Below are 22,496 nucleotides of genomic sequence, written 5' to 3'. Positions count from 1 at the left end.
AATGAAATTCCTTGCTGGAGTCTGTGTTTCTTATAAAATATAACTTGGGTGTCTTCAAGTCCCGAGTGAACAGGTTGCTCTTAGGTAGGCGTGCTCCATCATCGGTCACATCATCGCTTACCACCAGGGGCCTTAGTCTGCTATTACAATTGTCTCACAATGGTCGATCATTGATCAGTGCAAGAGGGAAGGAGCTATACAACCTACGTAGCTCCGTCCCTCTTGCACTGCTCAATGATCGACTATTCTGACACAATTGTAATAGCAGACTAAGGCCCCAGGCGAGATGGTGGCCAAGCGCCATCAAAGATAAAACTTCTTCGCCTTCCATATTTCAACCAACATACCTTGATCTTCATGCCTCTTCCTCTTCAATCCGGTCGCGTTCCCATTGTGGAGCCCCTCGACCTGTTCGATGCCCAGGATCCCGTTGATGCTGTAGCTGCCGGTGTTGGTGACGTGCTGGTCTGTGGTCGGAGACAGCACTGCTGTCGTGCCGGGCGCGTTGCCTGCGTGCGTTATCACCTGAGGATATGGGTGGAGGGGTTAGAATGGTGATTGGTGGTGATTGGGAGATTGTGGAATAGATTTTTTATAGTTTGTTTTAAAGTTGAGAGGTTCGATGTGAGAGATTTTGATTTGTCGAAAATTCCTGTGGTAACACGAAATCTGTATTTAATTTTGTGCCCGGTGTTTCCATATAATTACGGCAACCCTCCACAAGTGGGGGTCATGTGTAAAATGTGCTCTTTGTAATCTTCAGCTTAGCTGTGTCCGTTTCCACCAGTGAATATGATTGGTGGAAGCCAACCGCAACTATCGAAACGTAGCATAGCCACATCTCTGGTGGAAAAACACACTTATATTGTTATAATTTAAATGAACATGTTTAAAAGATTTTGATTTGATTGATTGATAACAATATAGTGTGTAGAATTATTGTGAACTGACTTCGCTCTAAAGTCCATAATGGACATAATAAACATTAAACAATAGGATAAAAAAGGTACTTACAGATACTACGCTCCCCTGCGCCGAGCTGATCTCCTGTTCCTGTTGCTGCTGCTGCTGGTTGTGCGCCTGCTTCGCCTTCTCCGCCGCCTTGTTGCGGACGATCCTGGTGACAAACATACCAACTTATTATTTTTAGGTACTGTTCGTACATCCTAAAGTCCTTATGTAAGAAAAATGTTTTGGTGGAAATATTTCATTGCGGATCAGTAGAACTTGTTTGATCTAAATTGATTATATTATGAATATGTGAAAAAGTTCCGTAAATTATAATAATCGTGAGTTTTTTAAATTATTATAAGGGTTTGTATTTGGACAGTTCCTAAAGTAAATGTTCTTATGATGTTTAGTGTAAGTACAAGAGGACTCAAAGAAAGAGGATCACAATTTGTCTGGTGAAAATTAAAGTATACGTCGTCAAAATATGTATGAAGCTGTCCATGACCGACGTTCCTTTTCTGCCCAAAAAATGTCCATAACAATGTCCTAACAAAATATAGAAACGCTATTAATTCATATGATCTACACCCATGATTCACATCTATCACCAATTTTAATACATTGGATAACTTAACAATTTGCCAACGACGACTTTTTAGGGACAATGCGATTCGGAAGCGCGACAAATCGCGGCGACTGCTCGCTATATTGCAAAAGGATGTCGAGTCGCGTGTCGCATAATTCATTGCGGCTTGCGGCATGCCGCGGGAAAATGAACCCGGGACTTTTTAAGACTTTTTTCGAGGGGATCTCTTGTAATGGATTATTCATGTCATTTGCTCTAATTACAGATGATGATCTTATGGATTTTGGTTTAGGGAGTGCTGCGAAAGGAGTTGTTAAGATATTTTTGCTTATGCAGAAACTGTGATGTATTTTTTTACATTTCTTGTTATTTTACTGGTCTAGTAATATGTGAAGACTTTCTTACTTCTGTATCTAGTTGAGATAAGTAATTAGTAAATACGAGTAGTTATGCTCATAAAAGCCACAGACTAATAGTTACATACGGAATACAAAAAGTACTATTGTTTTGCAATGCAGACTTAAGAAACTACAGTGGAATAATTTAGATAATTTTATCGATTAATCTTACAATACTTTAACTATATTGTATTACATGTTTCGGGCTTCCAGCAGTCGAAATAATTGATGTTAATGATTTTAACCAATCCCTAAACTAAACCATATTTTGCAAAGCCAAAATAACCAAAACTAAAGGTATTCAAGTAAAAATTCAACATAATCTTAACACTTCTAATCAAAAACCTTCCTAAACCATGCCTACAAGAATGACTTCCATTTTATCTAGCCGCCATTTTGCCGCCCGTGACAGTTCATTCCGCCATGATGGATTACGCGCTCCCGTGAATTATTGCCAGCCTCCTCGGGGTTGACATATGCAAAAATTGTTTAGTAAAAGTTATCAAAAAGGTGTTATTAGCTTCGTGTAATAGAGTCATCAGTTTTCGGGGGATTTTTGTGATTGATGCCGTGTTTGTAGTGGTTAGACGTGTCATCGAGGTGATTTGTTTTCTTATTATAGGGAACATCGTGTTATGTAGTTGGTATTTTGTCTGTTCCTGTGTTGTATACGTATTTTTTGAAGGGATATCTTTTTTCTGAAAAATCATCTGATATCTTCTCTCGCCTTAGGTGAGGCGAAAGGGAGTGCCAGACACTTACTGACTAAAAACCCACCTCTTTCCTACTCCTGCTTTTCGGGCCGGCGCCCTGGTAAACCCATTAGGCAGTCCGCAGCTCCGGATCAGTATGTATGTTTAGGAATCATTTGAATTAAAAAATATTCATTTTATGTGTTTTAACTACATTGCTTCTGATTTACTGGCATATTATACGGTCCCTTGGCATATTGTTTAGGTATGTTACATAGGATTTCTTATTACGTAATAAATACGTCAGTTCATGAACCTACTTTAAATAGATTCTTCAATGCAATTCCGTCTTTACTACTAAACTATTACAGTTAAAAGTGTAATTGAGATGTTTGCTAGAGACGTTGAGATTGATATGTACCTATTATACATATCTTTGTAATCAATTAAAATTAAAATAGAAAGCAGGCCATTTAACTAAGCCAGGAAAAACCCCATAAATATCCAAAAACCACGCAGCTACCTGCAAACATATAAAAAATTCGCGAAAAAATGCAAAATGCTAACAATTGTGACCGCAAAAAGCGAGGTTATGATATCCGTTTCCGTTAGGAAGGGTTGCCAGTATAGCCATGTTTTACCCTTTAATAATTTTATTACCCTCTTTTCATACGAGTGATACCACTGGCGAATATTTTTGATTTATTTTCCCCGACTTCCCGTAATTTGCTTTACATAATGTTGATTTACAGAATTAAGTGGATGGGTTTCCGTTTTTTGAGGTTTTGAGGTTTTTGTGTTCTGGTAACATTGTTGTTGTGGATGAGGTGTGGACCGCAGGCTCTTATTTTGCAAATGAAAGTTAAAATTTTAGTAGAGACCTTAGGATTTGAATTCTAATGAATTATTATGCTAAAGTCAAAGTAGAATAGAACCCACATTAAAAAAAAATTACATTAGCCTTTGAGTAGTAACTAGATGAAATATTAGACAAATAAAATCAATGAAAATCTGCTCGTTTGCAACCTATTCCAAAAAAAGACAGTTTTCAAAACAGGAGATGTATTCAATGAAAATCACAAAATGCCTATTACTTCACTAATTAACTATCTGATTAAGGCTCGAACAGCCAATAGCAAAAGCCTTTGTGTATAGTAATGATGAAATTGAGAACAATATGTATTATTATTAATCTTTGTACTACAAAACTGGACCTAATAATATTCCATATACTCAGAGTTATTTCATTGTTACTTAACCCAACCCAAAACGACTGTTTTCAGAACAAAATCGTTACTAAGGAACAGTTTAAGTAATCATTAAATTGTCTCTTAATACAGCAGTTTGACGCTAAACAGATAAAAAATTCTCACAAGCCTTATCTAATTTCACACGTAATACAATTTAAATAAAGTTGATTTCATTCACGCGTTGACACCCCTCAAATTATTCCAAACTCCTGCACCACTCAGTTTGCGTGGCAAAATAATCTAAATGTCAAACTGGGGTTGCCAGAGTTATAGCTTCAATTACCCGCCCGTCCCTCGATTAAAATGTCTTAGTGTTGCCCAGTAAGCTTTTTTTATTTTTCATTTTTATTTTAGGTACATTTTTTATTTCTCAAAGGGAGATTTTTGCTGTGTTTTGCTTTTCGTTATGGGAGTGGTAAGTATGAGGTTTTTTTTTGTTTATGGTATTTTTAGTTGTTGAAATTTACATATGTTTATTATTTATTTTAACATTGTTAAGTTGTTGCTCATTTGTGTCATTTATCCATACCTACTCACTCCCCGTGCTTACTTCAATTATAAAGACAAAATATTTGATTGTGTGCTTACACTAAAATAGGCTCCAAAACAACTAGAATATTTGTAAAAATCTTTCATGTTCAGAAATTTTAAGTTTCTTTATGACACATACGCTTTAAGGAAAGCAAATTTTACTGATACGAATACACATTTCACCTCCATCTATCCTCTAAGATAAAATAGACACAGTGAAGACCAGATGCCCTTCAACAAACGATGACAATATCACACAAAATCTAAACAATACTCCCCCAAATTACGCCTAAACAGTTTTCCCAAAAATTCTCACTTCCACTCAAATAGGCACGATTGGGTCTCATGCGGTTCGTTCTGAGTTCCGACACTACAACATTACGTGCACGTGTCGTGTCCGTCTCGCGCTCGTGTCGGACGCGTGTCGGCCGCGTGGCGGGGGTGCCAATCACCCTCGTATAGAGCCGGGATGGCTTTAAAATTGACTCTGTTTTGCTATTTTGGTTATTTTCACTTTTGATTACGTTTTATCGGATTATGATGTAATTTTGAGTTATTTGTGGTGGTTGTTTTTAGTGGTGAAATGTAATTTGGATAGATTGTAATTGGTACCTAGCTTGATCTTGTTCAGTTAACTTGATCTTGGACTATTCGGTAGTCTAGTCGTAACGTTATTATGTTGTGTCTAAAAATATGGTTTATAGTTTAAATCTAAATGATAAATGATTGAAGAATGAAATGAAGAACGGAAAAATGATGACATGAAAATATTTTCGGGATTGTTTTGACATATTCTTGTAGTAGTTTTTCTAGATTAAAATTATATTATGCGCCCTGAAAATACATTAGGAATCAGATGATTGCCTTAAAATTAAAGCCGACAGACCAAACGTTCCTACAAATTCAATGGCAATCTAAACGCATCACAAACTAGTTGAAAGTAATACGATTTAGATTCACCCCTCCGAATTTTATTGATACCCAATAACTCCGGCTTATTGTCCAATAATGGACCCCAATGCACCCCACTAGGCTGCACTTAAAGTGCATTTTGATAGACCAGAGAGAAAGGGGTCATTATTAAGATTTGTAACAAATGAGGGGTATAAAGTTATATACTGTAGCTTTGATCTCGTGTTGATTTCGTGACAAAATTTTGAAAATTCTGTGTGTGAATAAAAAAATAAAGATTTATTTATCTGTATGCCTACCTAATTAAAAATCAAAGTTAATTGATATTAGTGACTTTATTTGTAGAAGATGATGTCTGATGATAAGAGTTATTGAGAGAAAAGGAGAAAGAAAATAAGTACCTAGACATTAAGTGATCTTTGGGTTTCCGGTAACCTCGCTAACCAGACACACCACTAGTATCACACATCTCACTAGTTTTTTTGTGGAGCTACCACAGCCCCACAAAAAACTAGAGTGATTTACTTATTACTATGATCGAGCTAGACATCGGTTACATTACGAAACATGACTTCGACCCGAAGCTGCAGACTGCCTAGCGGGTTACCGTGGGCGCAAAAAGTAGGAGTAGAAACGGGGTAGATTTTAGTCAGTAAGAGTTTGACACTCTCTTTCACCTCGCCCAACGCGGAAGAAGTCTTTGGATGATTTTCCACCCTTAAATATAGTTAAGTACTTTTTTCAATCATTAATTAAAATACCTTCGTTCCAATGACACACTGTAATCAGCAAACTATCGACATAGGAATTTACTTTATTTTCAGCTAAACACGAATACCAACATTATCATTAGAAATGAGATATTAAAAGATTACATCCGGGTGACACTTGAACTCAAGTGTTGCCAGCTTAAATCCGCAGCTAATTGCGTGTTGCCAGATAAGATAAAACTACCCAGATTATGGGGAGTATTTTTTTCATTATTTTATCAATTCCCTGATATTAGCATGTTTAGTGTTGACGTGATGTAATCTATTTATCTATTTATATAATCTCAATGGCTACCGTTTATTAATTTAGGGGAGTTTATCTTTATTTGTTTGTTTGTTCGAAGGGGAAATTGTTTGTTATGCTTTATTAGATGTTAGATTATGACACCTTGTTGTTGTGGTATTTAGTGTTTGGAGTTTTTCCTGTATTTGTGTATGATTGGGTCGTTGCTTAAGAGATTGTAAGCAATATAAACTACTGCTGATCTGTTGATACTGTTAGTTGAACCGAAAAGAGGTTTCTTATGGGACATAAATCAAGGCCATAAAATTAAATATTTTTATACAATATAATATCGGCATGTACAATATTTTTTTAAAGATATGTGTCACTATATGAGTATGAAAATTTTTAGAGAAAAGAAAGATAATAAATCAAGTTATACGAATAATAAATTGGACGAAAGATTGACAATTAAACCATTAAGTTTTATATCTATATTCAGATATAACACTAATCGAATACTCTTGTACAGGAAACAGCATCAAAATCGATCATAACTAAAACTCTACACAAAGTAAAGATGCGTCTCTATCTCTACTACAGACTCATTCAGCATCTCTACATTTATATGAGAATAATAATTCAATGGAAGCAAGGACATCCGGTGCACGGAGCACGTGTCTCTACTTCCGGTAGAGCCATCTTTGCGCCCCCATCCTAGTCGTTTCCGGTTCTGATCACGCAACCCCTTGATGGGCCATGAAGGCTGCGATTTGAGAGAAGTAGAGCGAATTTTGTTTAAGGGTTTAAGGCAATTTCTATAAATTTTGGGAATTTTATCACTATAAATATTGAAGTGGTCCTTTGAGACGGTTTATTGATAATTATTATAGTTAAGCCAATGCAAACCTGTGAACTGTCATAAGATAATTCGTGTCATGTTTGTCGGATCTCTCGCTCACACTTATACGAGTTGTGCGGTATGGTCACATTCCTTTGAGCGAACTGTCACAGTTTGCATGTTTGCATTGGCCTAACTCAGTATAGTGCTCTCCAGTTGATTCCGCACGAAACCATGCTTTGTATGATCTACAGATTTATCGTCTGGTCTGGCTATGTACGTGAAATGTGTACGTTTATAAGCGCTTCCACGACACAGAAGAAAATCCTAGTTAAGTAGCAACAATTTGTACTATATAATAATAAAATAAAAAATCATGATAAAATACTTTAAAAACGTTTCGTAGACGTTTGTAATCTATCTCTCATGTATTTTATCAAATAGATGTGACCTAGATACGTTGACATTGGGACACGGCGGTAAAATCTAAAAATAACTTTTTATCTCAGTTTAAATATTTATTTTAACACCTTCCATTTTTTTTATTATTATTTTAACATCTATGTATAGTGGTCAAAATTTTGCACCTGTTAGCTATCAGCCCGGCTAGCTCAGTCGGTAGAGCATGAGACTCTTAATCTCAGGGTCGTGGGTTCGAGCCCCACGTTGGGCGCAACTTTTTGTAACAACATATTATTGATTTTCCAACAAAATTTCATTTCAGTTTCAGAAACGTTTTCTTCGCGAAATATTTTTTTTTTATTTTTTGTCGACAAACATCCATTTCATGGCTCCACAGTACCATTTCTCCGTGATAAAACATTACAACCTAAAATACACCTTAACGCTTAACGCATAACGTTTAAATTACAATGTAAGCCAAAGCTTTCCCTGAAAGTAGGTAAAAAGGGATATTTTATAGGTAACACAAGAACATTGTTATTCCCACTGCGTGTAAAGTAAATAGAAGATATATAGAAACTATTGTTTTCATTGTTTCAGTACAAGTTCAGTATGTTTCAGAATGTTCCTGAACTTTCTACCGACAAAACTGTTTATGTATTGGTACAAGGGAGTTTTATTGGAAAATATGTTATAGTAGATATTATTAATATTATGATAGAATACGATGGTTGGTCTATTTGATCAAGTGGTCGTAAATGTTACTGCTGGGCTAGGTCTCGCTACAAACGCATCAGTTTTTAATTTAACGAAACGAGATCTAAAAGCAACATATTAAATGCTGAAATGTAACACATATAAAGATTAATTGCTGTTCGTTAGTCTTGCTTAAACTCAAGAACTGCTGGACCGTATTGGCAGATTTTGGTCTTGCATTATTTGTGGAAGTCCAGTGAAGGTTTAAAAGGTGAGAAAAAAAAATGTTTGAGGCGGTACGAAATTTGCCGGGTCAGCTAGTTAATAATAGATCTTTTTACTGGTTTGCTTAAAATTTAAGAAAAATTAAATAACAATGTCAAAAATCTAAAGTAGGTGAACTCATTTCAAAATAAAAAAAAAATCAAGTATTACTGATATAAGTTACTAACTTTAGCCAAAAAATAACAAGGTAAACTAACCTGTTTATACTGGACACGGAAGGCACATTATCCTGGCTGCAGATCCCCTCACTGAGGAGTCTGTCCCTGATCTCCCAGGCGAACATGGTAGGGTTCTCTCTCTTGTATGCTGCGATGGCGTCCACCACTGGAGGGGTGGCCACCTTGGGCTTGGAGCCGCCGATCACGCCGGCTTTGAAGCTTCCAGTCTCATAGTACCTGTGAAAAGAGATAGATTAGGGTGTTAGTGCAGGTGTTTGAAAGTATTTTGTGAAGAAAGGTCTGATGTTCACTCTCAATTAATTATTTATTTAATTCAACAGTCACAACGGAGAACCAATTAAAGTAACTCATATTACACATAAGTAAAACATAGTTAAAAAGGAATTAAAAGCATTCCATCCATCCACGAACAGATCATTTGTTGTATTGGAATCCAAGAGACCATTGAGTAAGAGACCATCTTATGTCTGTGGTTCATCCCCATCATCAGCCTATAAGTATCCACTGTTGAGCAAAGACCATAGCATACTCACATAAAGAAAAAATAATATTAACCACCACGCTTGCTCAAGGCGGATAACCAATTTTAATAGATCTCATTTTTGTTATGAGACGGGTAATTGAAAAAAGATTAGGCATGGGACTAATACCCAAATTAAAGCTGAATATGAAACATAATTTCTGCAGATCAATTATTATTAAAAAAACTACTGAGACAAATAATAATGCGGTTTGATTCTAACTCGTAATCCACAGGTTTGTCCACAGTTGGTTACAATATCACATCATCAATAACATCACAGAACAAACTATATAACAGACTTTCATATTCACAACTAAAAACCAACACTATAACAACGGACCCCTGCCAAAAATGACATTAAAAACAGCAACCATAACTGCATATCAGTAAAAAATTCAATCAAAATTCGCTGGCAAAGAGTTTTCCACCCCATGCGGAGTACTTGTATCCAATTGTCATAATACTGGTCCTTTATATTGTTGAGCGAATTTAATTATCTACAGCTAATGCCAGGTCCCTGAGGAAAGGGGCGTGATGGTACAATGATGAAGGGATACTTATTATTGTTTGTTCTATCAGCGGCAATATGGTGGGATTGTTTGGTCCTTTTGGCAAGAATTGGTCCTAACGTGGTCCTTTTGGGTGTTTTGTGATTTTTGTTCAGAATTGTATTTAGAATGAAATTTGGAAATTGGTATTCGAATTTGTTGGGATTGATGTGATTTTGATTAAAAAGGTTGTTTTTTTAGTCATTTATATAATATTTGCTTTTGATACGGTTACAACCGTAAGTAGTCAAGTAATATTAAGTACATAAAAATATGTTTCAATCTACATTATATTATTTAAAGTCATAATAAAACCATATATATCAATTCATCTTTAAACAGGCGCTTTTGTAACGTCAAATTGTCCGTCTACCTATCCATTAATGATGCTATAGATGCTCATATTCTAGTTTATAAGCAAATTTTCCTTTCATAATCAAGAAAATTCAAAATACTAATATGTTTTACAGATTCTAAATAAAAAACCAAAAACAAAATCCACTTAAGACAACACTAAACCAAAATATTACCATAATCCTACTTTACACATTTCCTTATCTATCTGGGAATCTACAAGAGACAAGAAGATTACTTAAAAAAATAAGATTATCAGTACCGCACTTAAGCAATTTATTGTAAGGGTGCTTTCACATTGTGGAGCATTACAATCCTCGTGATAAGTCAATTACGAGTGTGATCACACCCTAAGTGAATGGTACTTGCAAGTACTGTGAGAGAGAAAAGTGGTTTCAACGAATTGTTAGTAATTTCTGTATGAAAGGACCAAAATTGTAGACCACACTGTACTTTATGGATGCATTAAAGTGGTTTGATTTGGTAATGTTAGTATATGGTACGCATATACTGTTTTTCATATTTATTTTAATTCAAATGTGCGATATGAAATTAAGTAGATTTACTGCTTTCAATTGAGAGATTTGATCGGTAAATAATAATATTTTCATAGTAATATTCTTTTTATAACCAGAAAATGAACGAAGCTAAAATTTTGCACCACTTTTCTGTAACCAAACATAATATAATAAACATATTTTCTTTTTAACCACTACTGTTTCTTATTAATTTATTTTACACTTTAGGTATGTATACTTATACAACGGTGGTTAATCTGTTTTTAATCCCTAAATCTGTATACAGTTTTAACCAAAACACTTATGCACACGACTGTCCAAGGGTTGCCAAAAACAAGGGTGCTGGTGATCCATGGGGGATCGGTAACATTATCGTAATGCCACCCCTGGGCTAGGGCTGCAGTGTTGTAGGTAAATTTGACGAAAATAAAACTATACTTAGAAGATTGTGCACTTGGCTTTTACGAGGGTGCTTTGTAAGGTAAGGGGTTATGGGTTTGATACCTGTGTTTGTAAAGTATGTTTAAGTTGTTTTAGTGATCCATATCAAGGTTTAGTATCAGTATTAGATAACAGTAGAGGTTTCGTGAAATTAAATAGAAAGTTACTGAAATAGGTTCTCATTTAAAGTAAATAAACTACACACGTTTGAAATTCAGTAAAACCATTATGTTTTTTAATTGCAAACATTTCAAAGTTTAAACAAGCCTTGGATATTTTTAAATTGCAATTTCGGTACACATAGTAAGGGTCAAAACATTTATTCCTATTATACTGGGCTTTTGGACGTCAAACTTTGCATATAACTAACAATATCAATCACAGCAAAATCCTCACACAACTATTAAAACTAAAAATACACACTACCAACCTACATATCTGCCCACCCACTCCACATACAAGACCATTAGAAACAAATTGAAATCAATATCGTTCGCAATAACCAATTTGTAGTTCGAACAACGTAGGAACATATTGGCAATCAAGATACTAGGATGGGGTACACCCTAACACGCTTATACTGACTTATCAAGGCTTATGGGGGCTTAGAGGCGCTTATAGGGCCTTATAGGCGCTTATAGGGGCTTATAGACGCGCCTATAAGCGTATTACATCATTATCTGATCGGTAAATAATTGCAGATCAAATTTGCGGCTTATTAGCTTTGTTTTAAGTTGTGTTTTTGTATGTTATCTCTTGATATGATTTTATTATGATTGAAGAGGTGTTTTGTTATTGATTTTTTGGTGTTAAAATTGGGTCGTGAGGTTTGCATTAGCATTGGTTTTAATGTCGATAGAATGGGATGTAATATTAGAAAAGTGATTAGGTTCGTATATTACGCATTTGTTCTTTATCAAACCGCAAAATCAATTTTATTTTGATTATCACTACATAGTATAAATCAAAGTCACTTTCTCTGTCCCTATGTTCCTTCGTATGAGTAAATCTTTTAAACTACGCAACGGATTTTGATGCGTTTTTAATGTATAGAATGATTCAAGAGGAAGGTTCATATGTATATTACATGCATAATATATCACCACTGGAGTATTCAATATAAATGTCGAAGGGTAACATGGTGTAAGTTCTTAATGCATGGGTGATAGATATTGAAGGTGTTGAACAGTAATCTTTATGAAGATTAATAATATTAAAGATTCCGAATCATTACTTATGGCACGAATGCACTGCAACACAATGCTTAGTACCTATTCCTTCGTAAAACAAAAAGGTGTATATAACGTGTGTTATGTATTTATACAACTCTGCTGACCTCTTTTAAAACTAGAGCTGCACACAAGAAGAGAATTATGAAAGTGCTGTACAGTCCTGTATCTGTTTAATAATTAGTCAGTTTTTACATCGGCCTGCGCGGGCGCAGAAAGCGTGACGCCGCTTCCGTTTGTGAGCGTGCGTTGATTTATTTTATGAAATAATTGTGATTATGTTTGTTTTTAGTTTTAGGTCACTTTGTGTTGGATTTTCTTGTTAAAAATGTAATTTGGAATTAAACAAAGATTTTATATACCAAATAATCTTACATACAGTTTGAAAGAAACTATGGTCTCCAATGTGGACTCACGTTTTTAAAAAAAGTATGTATATAGTATTTTAACTGGCGTTTAGCAATGAGATATATAGGTATATGGGTATGGATATAGTTTGTTAGAGTAAACCGTTAATTGTTTAATTAATAAACATAAAATTTTTATGAACTATATATAATTAAAGTTTTCTAAATGAAATTAAATCGAAAGACCATAGGTATTCGTAAAATAATAAGTTAGCAAAATAGCAACAGAGAAGTAACTTTCATACTTGAAACGATACATTTCTCTAATACATTCAAACAACAAACAAAATCATAGGGTGCATTAACCAACACCACACACACACACACACATACATACACCACAATACAATAATTCTATATACCAAGCCTATGTAATTAGCAACCGGTAATATATATTTTTTCTTAGAAAACATAATACATCAGACAGTGGACGTCTATCATAGTTTCCGCGTAAGTACTTCCCAGCGGTGTAACTCACGCAGCGGCGGCGCATGCGCGTGAGCCGTATGGCACTGCGCACAGACCGTGTCGACCCAGTACAATGTGCTTTGAACAACGACTGGTATACATTCCTCGTTTGTATTGTTATAGATATCTTATGTCCGAATACTCAAACGCTACTGCTATAAAGACGCTCTCAAAACTAGTTCTGTCCTTATCAATTCTTTATAAAATGACAGAGATAGCACGATATTTAAGTATAATTTAAAATTGAGTAGCATTTCAGTATTCGGGCGTTAGAGTTTCAAAATATTTAAGTGCAACTTAAAATTGAGTAGCATTTCAGTATTGGGGCGTTAGAGTTTCAAAATATTTTGGCTGTTGTTTGCTAGAGAGGTAAGCAGTGATGCTTATCTAACTTCCTTCTTTTTTGAGGGGTTAATCATCCAATGCCTTTTCCCGCCTTGGCAGAGGCGAAAGATAGTGTCATCTTACTGACTAAAAGCCACTCCGTTTTTAATCCTGCTTTTTGAGCCGGAGCCCCGGTAACCCACTAGGCAGTCCGAAATGATGCTTCTAAAGGGCATACATGCAGGTCTGTAGGTCTTTGTCTAAAGATGCTAATATCCAGAGATACACAGCAATATGCGAGATATACCTATGAGAAACCTAAGTATACCACGCATATTGCTGTCACTGACACTATTTCGAAATAATACAACGTTTCGTTAGTTATGATATGGTACTTTTAACTCATTCTGGTCACCAGCTAATGTAAAGGAGAACTTGAGAGATACGGTTTTCATAAGGCATATGCATATATTTTTCAGAAACTATCGAAAAATAAACAGTTAATTCCCTCTCAATGACCTTTCCCAAAAACAAGTGACACTACACTTAATTACAAGCCACCCTAACCTACATCCCTTTCATAAAACAAGTACACCACCATTTTAATCCCCGCAGAACAATCTTTAAATCGGAGGTCAGCATAGGACATTCTGTCATTAAGACAAAAATGAATCCACTGGGGAAAACAAAACATAGGGTTGAATTGTGAGAGTGGGATATAAATTGAAAAGCGAGTGTTCGGATCGAGCCGATTGAGTGTCCCCCGGGATTAGGGATGGGCAGCCCGGGATCTATCGATTGATTTTGTCGAGGAAAAATTATGTTTTCTGTCAGTGCGCGGAGATGTCGACGATGTGAAGTGAAGTTGAGTGAGTACTGCAATTTTTGGGATGTTTTTGTTGGGATTTGTCGTTAATATAAACGTTTGTTTTGTTTTCACCTAAGTATGGTTATAACACCAGTAAATAATTGGTAAATTGGAAGCGTTGCGTGTAATATTTGCATTAATGATTATACATTTACTGCATACTGTTTTGCACTCATAGAGTGGCATCGTATGTGTTTTCAAAATGCATGACTCAAATCTCCACTACATAAAACTACACCTCTTTAAATCTGAACACAACAAAGCTCTTCATAATTATCCACGAAAAACATCACCCAAAAATCCCGTACTAAAAAAATCCCGCGTCCCGCGAAAACAAGCACATGTCCCATCACTGCTCGCAGTTTTCAATTTAAATTGGACAATGGTCAGCTGAAATCCCGGCGCGCCATTCAAGGCATTGTCCTCTCTATATCGATATTATATCGTCAAATCATTGTGCAGTGTCGTATCTCTGATAATGGACACTTGTAATCATTGGGAGGATTTAAATAAAGTTGGGCTTGATTGTGGGTTGGAGAGAAGAAGCTATTTTTGGTACAATATGATTTCGGGGGAGTTTAAACTGCATTGGGCAACTACAGTTTTGCATTCAAGTAACCTTAATACGAGGTTGTTTTACGTTTAAAGTAATCGAAACGATACCGCGTTAAGTACAGAATTTTCTAACTGCCACACTCAGATTCATTTAATGCTTACTTAAACTATTACTTAGTAACGATTTTGTATGGAAAACAACTGTTAAGTAACCATTAAATGACTCTGAGTGCGCGAGTAAGTGTTATTGCATAAATACTCGTATTTGGTTAGACCAGTAACTGTTCATATAGTTATTGGGTTTTTAACTACATAGTTGTAACGACAGTCATCGATGTTCGTATTATTATCGTCAGTTGTGTAAGTTGAGTGGCTTTTGACCGCAGATTTTTTTGACTTTAATCATAATTTAATTGTCATACAGAAAAATATATTAGCTGGTTACTCGTATGTGGTAGGTAAGCGGAAATCTACCGTATGGATTTTCAAACAAGTTGTAACTAGTTTAGGATGATTCACGAATTCATGATGCGTATGTTTAGGTATGTGTAAACGCCCTGTGGTTTAGGTGATTCATGAAAGATTTTAGGAATTGTAGGTGTATAATTTAGTTTTTTTGGGAAATGTGAAGCTGATAGGTACTGTACAAAATAATAACTTTGATTTACGCTGAATTAAATATTACTTTTTAACCGACTTGTAATAAGGAGGTTCTCAGTTTGACCTATGTATGTATGTATGTATGTAAACCGATTTTGATGTGGTTTTCAGCGTAGTATGTTTCTGACTTATGAGTAGGTTTTAGGGATATTACCTGACTTAAAAGAAATGGAGGGACGGTAAAGAACATTTTTAATCCAAGCACGTTACGTTCTTATTAGAGAATATTGTAGATTATCTACCCACCCGTCATGAAGACAGGCATAGCACTAAACACCGTTCTCAATTCCGAACCAGAGTCGTATCTAACCGAAACATAAACAGCACTTAAATAATACGGCCATTATATTTAACTAAGCTCAAATTAACTGTGCCAGTTAGTTAGCAGAGCTGTTTAACATTGGTTAACCACAAATGATGAGCAGTTAACTTGACTGTAGTGTTGTTAAGTTAAATAATTATTGTTAAGTCGCTTTTAACTTGTTATTTATAATTACTGCCCTACTTGTATTTATTGTGGGGGCGTGAATGAGAGGTTATAATTATAAATAGTATCTGACTTTTTGGTACGGAGGTTTAAGACTTCTTCTTCTCGTTATGAGAAGCTTCTCTTTAATGAGGGTGCGGTTTCGAAACCTACCAACGGCAAGTATACTTCAAGTCTTGTCAGTCATCTTTGAAGTATATGACTTTTTCCGAGTTATACATTAAATACTTTCTAAGATTATTTAGACACCACTAACAAACGGCGAAGAAAAACATCGTGAGGAAACCTGGTCCTATTATTTCTAATTATAAGTTTGATATCGCCAACCTGCATTCAGCTAGTGTGATGATTAATGCTCAAACCTTTAGCATTTTCTCGATTTCTCTCTTTTAATATTCCTTTAGATTTTATTTTAGAATGAAACTTCTGTAATTTCCACAGAATTTACGTGCCTTGAATTTAAAAATGAAAACTTAACTTTACTTGCTCTAAATAGGGATGATGACGGGGTATGAAAATTGGAAATCTATTTAGTCCGTCAGTCAGGCAATAAAGAAACATTACTCATTAAAATTAGTCATCTATCCTTTTACCCAGCTCGCAGTGGCGTAGCGTAGTGGGGGCGGCAGGGGCGGCCCGCCCCGGGCGGCACTTTTTAGGGGGCGGCAAAATTAAACAATAAATAATAAAAATATTTGATAAATATTTCAACCATTTTATATTTTTGTCGCAACTAGAGATCGGAGAAAGTAGTGATAGTCCTGCCCCGAGAGGGGACCTTTAGACAGAGTCGCCGGTACAAATTTGGACCGATTAAAATGAGCTTACTCTTTAGGCGTAGTCCCGAGATCATGGAAAACGGCCTTGGTCCACCCGATCCCTAAAAAAGGCGATAGAACAAATCCGTCCAACTACAGACCGATAGCCATAACTTCCAGAGTCCATTATTAACTGCCAGCTCTTGCGGTACCTTGAGGATCACCAGATATTCAGTGACCAACAATACGGTTTTCGTAAAGGTGGGTGGGCTGGGATCTTCTGGTTTACCTGACACACCGTTGGGCATAGGCGATCAAATCTAAGGGGGAAGCGTTGGTAGTTAGCTTGGACGTGTCGAAAGCCTTCGACCGGGTTTGGGAAAAAGCGCTTCTTTCGAAGTTTTCTTCCTATGGGCTTCCTGAGAAATTTTGCGCATGGATCTACTGGTTCCTTGCAGACAGAAGCATTAAGGTCGTTGTCGACGGGGACTGCTCCAACTCTCTGTCTGTAAACGCAGGTGTCCCTCAAGGCTGCGTGCTATCACCTATCTTGTTCCTCATCCATATCAATGATATGTTGCAAATCAGCGGCATTCATTGTTATGCGGATGACAGTACAGGTGATGCCTATTATACCGGCCGCGCTAACATTTCTCGGGAAAACGTCAACGAGAACCGAAACAGACTTGTGTCTGAAATCGAGACTTCTTTACGGAGAATCTCAGATTGGGGTGAACTTAATTTGTTCCAATTTAACCCTACTAAGACACAGGTCTGCGTGTTTACCGTTAAGAAACTGCCGTTGGTCGTCTCACCTCAGTTTCAAAGTACCCCTCTGACTGCCTCAGCCGGTATTGGAAATATGACTTTTCCCCCGCCTTTGGCGAGGCGAGAGGGATTGTCAGACTCTTACCTACTGACTAAAAACCACCCCTTTCCTACTCCTGCTTCTCGAGCCGGAGCCCCGGTATTGGAATTGGGATACTCGGCATCAACATTTCGAGCGACGTCCAGTTCCGTGGCCATCTAGAGGATAAGGTGCTCTGATTCATGACTGTTCTTGCCGAAAAGTTCGCTATTATGAATGTATGTAATGTGTAATATACATTAAATTAAAATACCTAAATAAGGGGGCGGCAAAATTGTCTTCCGCCCCGGGCGGCCGACACTCACGCTACGCCACTGCTAGCTCGGACATCAAACCCACAACAGTCACTAACAACAACTGCATTACTTCAATAATAATAATACAATGACAATCAAACACATAAAACAACGAACGATAATAATAATAATCACACACACTCACACACACACACACACTCACATATACACACATGCACATAAATACATAAATCACGGAAAATCATTTCGAATCATGAAACGAGTTCCGTCATCTTAATTATATTCTTTTTTTTTAGTAGTAACGGAATCACAATCATTTTTTGATGTAAGATACGGACTTTAGTTATAAATACACCAATTAGATGTAGCTTGAAGATATGATGTGGTATTCTGTTTAGATGGGCATGGTTCCGTATGTCGTATGTAGTTCTTTGTTGAAAAATTGGTGAATTGTTTTATATGGATTTTTCATATTATCTCTTCTTTGAACGTTATAGTGCAAAGAGTGAGAGAGCCCAAAGATAGACTCATAAATTCGATAATGTGGTATAAAAAATTATATCTATCTAGACTATAACTTATGACAGACAAACTAATAGACGTCAGTCAGACTGTTCATTAGTCAACATAGCAATTCGTTGACAATGAAGGTAAGCCATGAATAAAGTAGTACCGTATTCGATTAAAGAGGCATTATTCTATTTCTAGATAAAATTAAAATGAATATGAAACTTGAGATATTTGGCTTGTTAATCCCACTTATAACCACTCTAAGTGAGACACAAGATCCGGAGCTGCGGACTACCTAGCGGGTTTACCGGGGCTCCGACTCGAAAAGCAGGAGTAGGAACGGGTGGTTTTTAATCAGTAAGAGTCTGAAACTCCCTCTGGCCTCGCCCAAGGCGAGAAAAGTCATTGGATGACTTTCCCCTTTAATAAAAAGGTATGAGATAGTCTGAGGATGATTTTAACTTCATTGATTATAAAAATTCCAAGAAAATATTTGCAAAAGACCCACCAAACACTTAAACGGAACCCAACATCTAGTTACAAACGAATCGAAACAAAAGAAAATGACATAAGCGTATTGTCTAGCGGGTGGACCTGCGCACACGCCGGGCTTATTGTGCGGAACGGGGGCACGCACACACGTACAGAACGTATGTGTATGTGTGTGTGAGTAAATCTGTGTTGGAGGGGTTAATACTCGCTGTTATTAAAGGATGGAAGGCGATGAGATTATAAAAGTTAACTACTATTATATGTAGGTATATTATATAGCTTCTGCCGGCGGCTTCGTTCGCGTTCCCGTGGGATTTAAAGTAGGTTATGTATCATTTAAGACTGTAAACTACCTCTGTTCCAAATTTTGTCCCGATTGCGTTAGCTGTTTTGACGTGATAGATAAACAAACATACGTACATACAACATCACACATAAGCTTTCGTATTTATAATATTTGTATACGTAGTGAGATTTTCCAAAAAGATAAAACCACTTATTCTAAGGGAAAACACAGGTGTAATGCCAAATTCTAGTTATTTTCTTAATTCTGTACACTGTCAAATTTTACATCGCTAATCCCCAAATCTTCAAGTCTCTAACACCCAAAAGGACTACGCACTTGTAACACCTCGATGTTGTGGGTGACGGTGATGGACCTCAGCGATACCGCCACCGTCATAACCATCAAATAATCTGCTCCTATGTTGCCCTACATTACACATCAACAGCCTATAAGTAGCCACTGCAGACTAAAGGCCTCTTCTCACACGGAGAAGGTTTGAGCATTAGGTAATCACCACGCTTGCTCATTGCGGGTTGGCACTTGGTACTTTTATCTTTTATCTTTTTTAAAAAACGTTACCCCACATTAGGATTTTCTCCTGTGTCGTGGGTGCGTTTACAAACATACAAGTTCACATACACATGACACCCAGACCCGAAACAACAATTTGTGGATCACACAAAGAGTTGCTCCGTGCGGGAATCGAACCCGCTACCCGTTGCGCGGCAGCCAGTTGCCCAGCCACCGCACCAACCGTGCAGTCAAACTTACTAGTACTTCGACTCACCTCGACAGTATCTTGGACACACAGCCATGCGACACCCGCAGCTGCCGGCTGATGTCACACGGCCGCACTCCTGAATGAGCCAGCTCCACTATTCTCTGCCGCACCACGTCTGGAAGCGGTCGCCCGTTCACAAATACTCCTCCAAGTTGATTTACGCCTCCGTGACCTGCGTGGAGAGAAAGAGAAAAAGATCTTGTTATTAAATGTGGTATTGTGGTTTGTATAAAGGGTTTTAATTAGAAGAACTGCAAAAAGCTGATAAAAAGATATAAGAAGTTCAATAAAGTCATAAAAGATAGGGTAAATAATTTGCAAAGTCTCAGCCGAACCTTAGGTATGAAATAAGAACATTCAACGCGTCTGCGATTCTAAAAGATGTGTAACCAAAAACTAATTTATTCAAGACGGTTAGAACTAGACGAGTTAAGTCAGTCTGCCTTTTATTATTATAATAAAAGACATTCTTATTGAAATAATCCAAGTATACTCGTCATTTGGAGTAGGAAACTAAATTCAATAAAATAAACAAAATAATGCAACGATTTTTAATCAGAAGGACATTAGTGCTAAATTATATAACTGTCAATCACAAACCGAAGCGCAAAGCGCTTTAAGAAACAGCAAAAAGTAACCCAAAAATGTTTCCAGTATCAAAAACATGAGCTAACCAAGGCGAGGCGTTCACTGTATCAAATATCCGTATTTCGGGTTATACAACGTACCGTCAAATATCCGATACAATGGCGTACATTATTGATGTAGCTCTCCCGGCCGTGAACCGGGTATCGACTAGCTAGCCGGGCGTACCCGGGTGTAACCGGGTGGGACCGGACCGATCGATGGTCGCGGCTCACTGATGTGATGTAACCATTTCATGCTTAGTCAAGTTGGCCGGAATGGAATACTTAGAGTTGCAAAGATGACTAGGAATTCTTGAGTTTGGATTGTGAGTAACTTAAGTGAATTGTGGTTTTAATAACTTTGTATTATTTCATAAACTTATACGATTAAAAAGCACCACGTGTTTAACGTGTCAATGTATAGTGCAGTGGGTATAGGCAGTACAAGTAAATTTTGGTCATTCGATAGTTACTTTGGGGAAGTGTGTACAAATGACGTGAGATCAAGATATCTCTGATTCAATTCCCTATGGTACTCTGTAGTTTATCAGGTCATTTAATTTAGTTCAAAATACAATAACTTCCACTCTCAGAGACATTGAATTATCATGATAATGTTTATTTTTTATTAAAGTATCTTTTTTACCATCAAAAGTCGCCTAGATTTTTGGTGAAAAAACTAGGGAGTGTCATTTTTACCTCACTAAAACCTCTTGGTGGCCACCATCTGCACCTAAATGAGGCACCGGGTCCTCGTAGTACCTAGACCAATCCCAGAGCCCCCATGGTGACTAAAGTCCCTACTCTTTTTATGTACCAAAGTTAAAAAACATAGCTCAAACTATACAAGACCTAAAACAATCACCCCAAAAATACCCCGTTAAACAATATCCTAGAGCAACTACACGCAAGTTTTCTTCTAAAACACGGCGGTACTAGCATCCCTTCTCATCTTGCGTTACACTTTCACGGAACCCGGGTGGGGTGGGCACGAGGCGTGACGATCGATCCGGCACGCCCCGCGCTCGATACACGGGTGTACTCGCCATTACCGGCTGTTTGTTTGTTATTGGGATTATAGTGATAAGGTTTTTGGACCATTTCTTGAGTATTTTTTAGCCAGGTATTCTTTGAATGATCTTATCATCATTATCATCAGTTGGGAGACGTCCACTACTGAACAAAGATCTCCCTCTTAAAAAGAGTATATATTTATTTTTAATAACGTTGCCCCACATTAGGATTTTCTCCTGTGTCGTGGGTGCGTTTACAAACATACAAGTTCACATACACATGACACCCAGACCCGAAACAACAATTTGTGGATCACATAAAGAGTTGCTCCGTGCGGGAATCGAACCCGCTACTCGTTGCGCGGCAGCCAGTTGCCCAACCACCGCACCAATCGTGCAGTCAACGTGAGTATTATTGTAACTTTCGTGAGACATACTAAATTAATTATTATGTTATCGGCTTACTCACGTATTTGTTTGACGAGGAACTCGACTAGTTTCAAGCCATGCTAGAGGCTCATATTTCTTGAGTATTTTTTAACCAGGTATTCTTTGATTAACACATTGAACGCCGTGGTGGTCACCGGTGACCGACGTTAGCGGAGGATTTGCCTTCAACAGTTTTCTATTGGCAGTCAAAGACTTAATTTCTTTGCGGGATACAAGACAATGTTCCGGTGTTTTCATGGTTGTATCTAAAGTAGATCCTGTCTTACAGAAGTTGCAGCAGTGTGGGAGGTTGTGGCGGGTTTGTCATTAATAAAAAAATGGTATACTTTGAAGTACCTGGAAGTCATTGAGGGACCT

The 22,496-nt window shown here is 37.0% G+C and overlaps 1 protein-coding gene and 1 non-coding gene across 7 annotated transcripts in view; one reads left to right on the top strand and one right to left on the bottom strand.

Annotated features, from left to right (window-relative positions):
• LOC118280740 (paired box protein Pax-5) overlaps positions 1 to 22,496 on the bottom strand; it is a 97,290-nt gene that overhangs the window by 16,198 nt on the left and 58,596 nt on the right. For all 6 annotated transcript variants that reach the window (XM_035601091.2, XM_035601093.2, XM_035601092.2 and 3 more), the window contains 4 exons: positions 20,057 to 20,222; positions 8,735 to 8,932; positions 1,015 to 1,117; positions 348 to 525 (listed from right to left, as the gene is read on the bottom strand). In XM_035601091.2, the coding sequence (XP_035456984.1) occupies positions 348 to 525; positions 1,015 to 1,117; positions 8,735 to 8,932; positions 20,057 to 20,222 (645 nt within the window). The remainder of the gene's footprint in view (positions 1 to 347; positions 526 to 1,014; positions 1,118 to 8,734; positions 8,933 to 20,056; positions 20,223 to 22,496) is intronic.
• Positions 7,755 to 7,827, top strand: Trnak-cuu (transfer RNA lysine (anticodon CUU)). The gene has a single exon. It is a non-coding gene; the product is annotated as a tRNA-Lys (tRNA).

The sequence above is a fragment of the Spodoptera frugiperda genome, chromosome 16 (assembly GCF_023101765.2).
Source record: "Spodoptera frugiperda isolate SF20-4 chromosome 16, AGI-APGP_CSIRO_Sfru_2.0, whole genome shotgun sequence".
Taxonomy (NCBI): Eukaryota; Metazoa; Arthropoda; class Insecta; order Lepidoptera; family Noctuidae; genus Spodoptera; species Spodoptera frugiperda.
The sequence above is the reverse complement of the archived record's forward strand: the minus strand, read 5'-3'. Positions and strand labels throughout refer to the sequence as shown.